Source organism: Zingiber officinale, chromosome 2B (genome assembly GCF_018446385.1).
Source record: "Zingiber officinale cultivar Zhangliang chromosome 2B, Zo_v1.1, whole genome shotgun sequence".
Taxonomy (NCBI): Eukaryota; Viridiplantae; Streptophyta; class Magnoliopsida; order Zingiberales; family Zingiberaceae; genus Zingiber; species Zingiber officinale.
In genome coordinates, this window is record NC_055989.1 from 42,557,414 (window position 1) to 42,566,149 (window position 8,736).

At 35.1% G+C, this 8,736-nt stretch overlaps 1 protein-coding gene across 1 annotated transcript; it reads left to right on the forward strand.

Annotated features, from left to right (window-relative positions):
- Nucleotides 1–897: 897 nt before the first annotated feature.
- LOC122045611 (polyprenol reductase 1-like) lies at nt 898–4,554 on the forward strand. Its single transcript, XM_042605902.1, has 6 exons — nt 898–1,388; nt 1,726–2,078; nt 3,089–3,323; nt 3,924–4,019; nt 4,100–4,171; nt 4,257–4,554. Exons 1-6 carry the CDS (start codon nt 1,230–1,232, stop codon nt 4,359–4,361), a joined length of 1,020 nt encoding a protein of 339 aa, XP_042461836.1. The 5' UTR covers nt 898–1,229; the 3' UTR covers nt 4,362–4,554.
- The last annotated feature ends 4,182 nt before the right edge of the window (nt 4,555–8,736 follow it).

The window sequence follows — 8,736 nt, forward strand, 5'->3', positions numbered from 1 at the left end:
CATATGAGTAGTCGAGATGGATGACGACGTGGACAAGCAAGCGATATGGACGAGAGGTAAAATTGATACAGTATTTATGATTTGATAATTTATAAACTACCCTACATGATTTAGTAATTATGAAACCTTACCTATACGGTTTGATAAAAAGCTATAGTTGTTATAATCTGGAATAAGGAAGAAAATTAGCCGTTATATATATATATATATGTCAAAAGATAATTTTCATCCTCAAGAGATAATTTTCACCTCTAAATATTTGAAAAAAAAGGAAAAAGAAAGAGTTTAATATGTTTTTCATATTGAAAGTATTTTAATGCTAATAAAAAATATTATATATTATTAAAATCAGTAAAGAATTTTCATATATTCTATTTTAATTAAATTTTTTAAATAAATTAATGATGCATCTTATTATTTTATTAAAAATCTTTCCCCTTTACTAATTAATTTTGGTGAAGCCTAAAATATATTTACGTTAATGTCCTTTTTTCTATTCACATTAAAAAAAATTCTAAGGTTTATTAGTAATTTCACAAATGAAGCAATCAGTCATCTAGAATTCGAGACTCAGCTACAGTGTATTATTATGAATTTTTCTCATCATTAATTTTCTCAGGTTGTTTTATATAAAAAAAAATATATACTTCTCTTTAGTCCCATATCTTTGAATTGACAATAATCAAAGAAGATTCTATAAATATTTTAGGCCGACGATGTTAAAAAATATATTTTTCTCAATTTTTTTACTAAGAAAAGTATAATATTAAATTAAAATAATTTTTTATATAGGGAAGTCGGTTATAATTTAGTTTGTTGTTGGATTCTTTAGCATCACTATTACATGGGTAGTCAATTTATGAGATATATAAATAAATTAATTAATTAATTTGGGGATCACGCACCTCTTCCCGATCTTTCTATCGTGTTTGCAGAATCTCGTGCGCCACAGCGGTCGCCGCCGCCGCCTTTCCGGGAGCGTTTCCTCCTTTTCTCGCTTCGTCGCTGGATCACAACACATTCCCATCTCTCTCGCCTTGTAGCCGCAGCAGCACATCGTATGCCGCCTCACCTTCCAGTCGCCGCCGTCCATCAGAAATTCCCCGCGGCCCGCCGCTCTCTTACTCTCAGGAGCAGAGGCGAAGAAAGCCCTCTCCCTCCGTCTCGTTCTAGTCTGAGCAGGGGCTTTCACTTGCCCTATCCTCTAGTGCAGCAACTGCTCGTCCGCTATGCTACCACTGGGATTCACCGTCGTGCTACGGTTCGCATGGATTGCAGCAACTCTTCCCATCCTACTCGCCTCGCTTCCGATCCGCCCCCTTGGCTTCCTCCATCGAATGCTCATTGGTTTTGCTGCCAGAGGAAAAATCATGAAAAATTCGACCTCTGTAAGGCTTGTTTTTTTTCGTCTCTTTTCTTTCCTGTCTACCTTCTTCGTATTGATAGTTTTAATTTGAACTGTTTCGTTCTGTCGCAACTTGCTACAGAAATTTCTAAAATTTGCTCATTGATTTGGTGTTGTAATAAGAACACCTTTCTTCTACCTGCGTAATAAGTGAATAGGTTAATTACCAATTGTAAAGACATTTTTTTTTGTCAAATACCTCAAAAACAATTTCATTTTTTGAATGAATTGTAGTCTCTAGGTATTTGGATTTATCATTGATATTTTATTTGTTATCTCTTTACATATCTAAAAGATTTTTTTTCCCTAATGAACTGCAGAGATTCACCCTTCCACAGAAATATTTCTTGCATTTTTATTTGGTGGCTCTGGGTTTGACAACATTCCTAGCATTCTCTATCTGGTTCTATGCCTACGAGAAAATGCTACCCTTAGCTTCTGAATCATTTGGGTATGAAACAACTGCTAGTTACTTGACTGGAGGTGCACATATCTTCTCGTTTAACAAAGCTCCATTGGTAAATTTTGAACTTAAGCATCAGGTGTGGAGGACTGTGTTTGTGCTTTTGTTGATGGACTTTCAAGTCTTGAGACGTGCTTATGAGACAGTATATGTCTTTAACTATAGTCCATTAGCACGAATGCACTTCTTTGGATATTTAGCTGGGTTGTTGTAAGTATTTCAATCTTTCTTTCTGTTTTTTGTCTATCCATTGATTTACTTTAGTCACAGTTGTAGTCAATTGAAAAATTAAATTGAAGTGAAGATACAGTTTTGCACAAGATATATAGGACTTTCAGTGGATAAATGTTTGAATCTATTTGTTTGCATTATTATTATCTGATGAGAAAATTTAGATTAACTGATTGTCATACCCAACTTTTGAACATAATTTTCCGAACTTAATATATATAATAGCTGGTCCTATTCTGTATTAATTTACTTATCATAGTCAGACATGCCATTTGGAATTGCTGTTAGGTTAATATTCTAAGTTATTGTGAGGATAATCTTTTCCTTGGCTCACTGAGACAGTCAATGTCATTGTGCATTGTTAAGGTTTGTAAATTTTGATACCAAACTAAATGTATACTTGAAATGCAATTCTGTTTGTACCTGTTTGTTCTTTCCTATGGTATTCATGAGGGGGGATTTCTTAAATATGATGCTGAAGCAAACTTCACTTTTAATATTCTTTTCAGCAATTACATAGTGTTGTGTTATACATGTTGGTTACTATTAAGGTTCAAGGTCTCCCTCTAAATAGATTCATTCATCTGCTAGAGTTGGATTACTAGAGGGGTTAAAAAGATGAGAATGCATGCATAGAATGTAATTTCTGGCTCTCGTGCATGGCATTACATATCTGTTCTTTTTGATGTTAGTGTTATAGTTCTTCTTTATGTCTGCACAGTGCACAAACTTCCAGTCTTGAGTTTTCCTTTCTTTGATGTTTTTTATTGTCCAAATGATATTGCCTTCTCAATATTCTGCTGCTCAAAGAAGTACTTGGAGTTTTGAAGTGTTTATTTATTTGATTATTATTACATCTTAGCAAAAGTTTAAGATGTTCACTTTTCCTATTATTTTGATGTTTTTTTTTCAGATAATAAATTCAACTAATAGGCTACTAGATTCTTTCAGAAATTTAAGATGCATTTATTTATGTCATTTCATGCTAGCTTTTATACGGTGGCACCAATATCTCTTGGGATCTCATGTGCACCTGAGGCTTTAACTTATGCACGCGATCAGATACTTGAGTTGATATTGAAAGGCAAGGAACAAATGCCGAATATACAGATTGACTGGGTGTTAGTGTTTAAGCCTTTTATCTATCTCGAATGGCAGCAATGGATAGGTGCAGTAATCTTTTTTTGGGGTTGGCTACACCAACACTATTGCCATACAATTCTTGTACGTTCTACCTCTATCTTTAATTTAACTAACATTTTTTATTTAGTTAATCAGGTTAGTAATGATAACTTCTGACTGAAATAATTTTGAATTGTCTAATTGAATCTTCCTGTTTCTTAACTATTTGGAAATCCTAATTTCAATATTTAATGTTTATTCTCTTCGACGGATGGCATTCTTAGTTGAATGAAGTAGAACTAGTAGGGTTGACTATGTTGATGAATGTTCTCCTAAACTCATATATGGTACATGCCATATCTTAGTAGAAGGTAAGGCGCTTCGATATTAAGGGCACAAATAGAACAGGTGGGTTTCGGGAGGTAACTTGGACTCGGAACCGACCCCAATGATCAGTAAATTACTCATCCTTCAAATCTGAGTTGGGCTAGATCTGATATCAGATTTTTTTTTTTAGTTAATTTGCTTCAAACCACTTTACCATGGATGAAGTTGTAACATTTTTTTCTTTCTCTCTTTGATTTGACCGCCTCTTCCCATGCAAGTTGTTTCTGATCATTTAATATGCTTTTATCTTCTATTTGGCTTTCATATCATGCAATAGATTTTGTGACCCGATTCTGAAGATTCAATTATTGACAGGGTTCATTGCGTCGAAACCGCCGAGCTGATGAGTATGTGATCCCCCACGGCGATTGGTTCGCATATGTTTCATGTCCCCATTACCTAGCTGAAATTGTAATACTCCTTATCCCGACTTTCTATAACGTTTCAATCAAATCACGATTAAGTTTTCTGTTAAAATTTACATTGTGCAGATTATATACTTGGGGATTTTGGTCGCCAGCGGAGGATCCGACATAACGATATGGCTTCTTTTTCTGTTCGTGGTATGTCTAAGCTATCAATGTTACTACCCTCGGCTCACAGAGAAACTCTTATTTGATCAATCTCCATTCATATTTCCATGAACAGGTATCGAACTTGGCATTCGCAGCAGCTGAAACACATAGATGGTACCATGAGAAGTTTGACGACTATCCAAAAGATCGACGAGCTTTCATTCCATTCATTTACTAAAAGAGACCCCTGATAACTTAAGAAGTTAGAGATAATCAATAAACTTTCCCCATTGTAGAATAGTTGTGTTATTTCACACGTTATAAGTTTATGGCTGGAGCACAAATAAAACAAGATCTGTAACTAAGATCATAAATGAGTTTGAGAACAGTGTAAATATGAATTTTTCACTGGATTTGGATTTGTTATTTGAGTTCTTGAATGTTTTGAAACTTGATTTATTTGATTTGTATCACATTTATTTATTTATTTATTGTTTTCAGGAAAATTCTTGACTCTCAAATCCTAATTCACGCTATTTATGACCTCAGAATATCTTATGCAGCAAAGTAGCGCTCGTCCTGACCGCTGCAACTGCGTAAAACTTCAGATATTTGTCGGCGTCCAGCACTAGCCCCTTCACCGACTCCTCAGCCAGGAATCGCTACGCCCATCACACCAGCCGAGGAAGCTCCGCATCCAAAAGCTTGAAGCTTTTTGCCTTCTCCAGTGCTACGATCCACCCCAGGCAACTCCTCGGCGCGAAGTCCAGGAAGTCGACGGCATTCCCGCCGAGGAAGTCAAATGTTTTGTTTTAAATTTGATGGAAAGCGAAAACACGAGATCAGATCTCTTGATTCACAAAAATATAGACCGGGAGATGAATCATTCAAAATTACGATCGGATTGTGATTGTGATCCGATTATAATTGGTTGCAGGGCCGTCTCAAAATTCCTTGAGGCCCTAAGCCAAAAAATTAAAAAACAAATTTTTTTAATATATTTTTAATTTTTATTTTAAATTTTCTTTAACATTTTTCATTTAGATTTGGGATCGAAAATAATAATTTAAAAAAAATATTTTTAAAATTAGTTATTAAAAAGAATTAAATATTATTTTTTAAAAAAATTAATTTTTGATATAAAATTTAGTTTTCTGACGGGTATTTTGATAATAATTTTATTTTTTTAATAAAATTATTAAATTATTTAATTTTTTTAGTTAGAATGTCAAATAGACTTTATTAATTTTAATTTTAAAAAAAATTATTTTTGCTAATACATTTTACTTTATATTTTATGATAAAAAAATCTTTAATTCATATTATTATCGAGAAATAAAAAGAAAGAGCGAGGAAGAAATATTAAGAGAAGATCATCGGTGAGGAAGGAGAAACATGTAAAATCGCTGATAAAAAAAGAAAAGGGAACAATGTACTTATGAGAAAACTATTAGGATTTTTAAGAAATATTGAGGAGAAAAGAATTCATTAGGTTTTATAAGAATAGTATTACTAATTGCAAAATAAAATGAGAATCGGAGTAATAATAACAAAAAGAAAGAAATATGTCAATTTAAAAATGAATTATATTTAAGGCAGAATAAAATCTCATATAAAATTATGGTAGGCAATTAATAAGGAAATAAAGATAACTACAAGATATAAATAGGAAGTGGAATCGATATTGAATTAATTGACAATGTGTCATTAATGAATTAGCAAGACATTTATAATTAATTAATATTAATGATGTTAATTTAATTTTTTCACTATCTTTAATTAATTAATCACTGGGCCCCAATAAAATTGGGGCCCTAGGCATAGGCCTTAATGGCCTATGCCTTGAGCCGGGCCTGATTGGTTGTGATCCCTTTCTAGGTTCATTGTCCCAATCAGGTTATAGTTTAGGTCGGAGCGAGTGGTTGGAGGTCGCTGGAAGTGGGCAAGTGTCTTCTTCTCCCAATTCTTCAAATGTGCTAACTTATTGATCTCCCTCTTCTTAGAGCATTTGGTGTGGTATTAGCCCTTCTCCCCACACGTGAAGCATACGATGTTCATTCTCCTCCTTAGTGTTTCTTCATTCTTATAACTCATGTTAGTATTTAAAATAACTTGTTTGGGTTTAAGAGTTACCTTCTTCTTACCCATTGGGCACCTATTTTTGTAGTGTCCCATCTCATTGCAACTGAAGCACACGAGCAATCATGAGGGTTTGGTATGACCATGAGTTTTGATGTTTGAGCAAAAAGTTTAAGTTAGGTTTACCCTAGTACTTGATATGTGTATTTGAGTTGCGCAAATTTACAGGATACACATATGATTTAGCTTGATGACTTCGAATCTGGTGAAGGATGGAGCATCAGAGGGACTGTGTACAAAGCAGCAAGGACAAGACGAGAGAAGCACACTTCAAGGCATACACGAATGATGACATTGGGACAAGTTGCGGGCTTGAATGCATTCGAGGGACCAGAGACAAAGGAAGAAGATTTGAAGGCAAGAGGTCAAGGCTACGAAGAAGAGTCAAGTTAGTCGTGAGGGTCTGAGTGCTGAGAGATTATATTCGGGGTAAAATCTAAGGTTTAGTGTTTACCAGTCGACTGGTTTAGTTGATTGTGCAGTCGATTGGGAGTGAACAGAGTACTTCTGTCCGCTTAGCCAATGTGAAGCAGTTGACTGGTAAAGTCACCAGTCAACTAGTATTGAATCGTTGGGGTGTGAGTCATATTTCGACAGAGGGTAGTCGACTGATATACTTACCAGTTGATTGATAGATAGAGTTTTTCAACCCGTGACCTATATAACCAATGCTTTAGAGCTTAGTTAAAGTTGACAAAATTAGTGGTGGTTAACCCTAATTAGTAGTCATTGAGTTCTCAAGTGCTCTTTGTAATCCAAGAGGTCTTGGTCGGTATTGTGATGAGGTTTTTTCATCCACAAGGAGACTTAAGGTAGCCGGAGTTTGCTGAGGGTAATCCACCGATAGATAGGGATTGTTTACCTTACAGACAACCATGGAGTAGGAGCAAGTTATCTCTGAACCACATAAATTGGCGTGTAGTAGTTTGCATTTCTTTTCTTATATTTAGCTTTTGTATTTGTATTTGTATTATTTGTATTCCGCTCTACTAATAAATACCTAGGAAAGTGATTTAGGATAACGAGCTATTCAACCCCCTTATAGTCGGCCACCGAACCCCAACACAGTTAACCTTGTTCTACTTGGACTTCACATCTCATGTTTGTTGGGAATACAATCAAAGTTTCATATTGAAAAATACATGAAAAATATCATAAGTTTAAAAGATAAAAAATATTTTTATTGATATGAGATCTTTTAAATAGTGCCCCAAAATAAATCTATGAGGGATTAGGCCTAAAGTGGACAATATCATAGTCTTGTGAAGATATGTGAATTCTTTTGGCCCTAACAAGTTGTATCAGAGTCATATCACTTTTCATCGAACTAACCACCGGAAGAAGTATGAACTAGAGCCATGGTCTAGATCAAGCCATATGGGTGGCCTTGAATGAAGGAGGTGAGGGCTCCCAAGGGAGTGAACCCTAGGTGATGAAAAGTCTAAGCAGGTTAAAAGTAACTAGATGTTTGGCAGAAATCTTAGGGGAGTGAACCCTAGGTGGTGAAAGTCCAATTAGGTCAAGAGTGATCAGATGCTTGACAAAAATTCTACGGGGAGGTCTGGAGTATGTCAAAGATAATCGGATGCTAGAGGGGAGGCCCAAACTATGAGAATAATGATGGTCCTTTGTTTGAGGGGAGGATTGTTGGGAATATAATCAAAGTTCCACATTGAGAATACATGGAAAAGATCATGAGTTTAAAATATGAAAATATCTCTATTGGTTTGAGGCATTTTGGTTAGAACCTAAAAATAAATCCACGAGGGCTTAGGCCTAAAGTAGACAATAAATACCATTGCAGAGATATGCGAATTCTTTTGACACTAACAATATCAAGTGTTGATCCTTTATAACTCACTTGGACTTCACCTTTACCAACTCCTTATTGGACTTTTAACCACAAGTGTTCAATTTTTCATGACTCACTTGGACTTTTCTCATGCTGACTCCCTGTTGGACTTCCAACCACTAAGTCTCCAGTTAATTGTGGCTCACTTGGACTTTTCTCTTGCCAACTCTCTATTGGACTTTTGATCATCAAATATCTGGTCAACCGTGATACACTTGAACTTTTACATTGTCAAGTATCCGATCAACATTAGTGTACTTGACATTGAGAATACATGGAAAAGATCATGGGTTTAAAAGATGAAAATATCTTTATTGGTTTGAGGCATTTTGGGTAGAACCTAAAAATAAATCCACGAGGGCTTAGGCCTAAAGTAGACAATAGATACCATTGTAGAGATATGCGAATTCTTTTGACCCTAACAATATCAAGTGTTGATCCTTTATAACTCACTTGGACTTCACCTTTACCAACTCCTTATTGGACTTTTAACCACAAGTGTTAAATTTTTCATGACTCACTTGGACTTTTCTCATGCTGACTCCCTGTTGGACTTCCAACCACTAAGTCTCCGGTTAATTGTGGCTCACTTGGACTTCTCTCTTGCCAACTCTTTATTGGA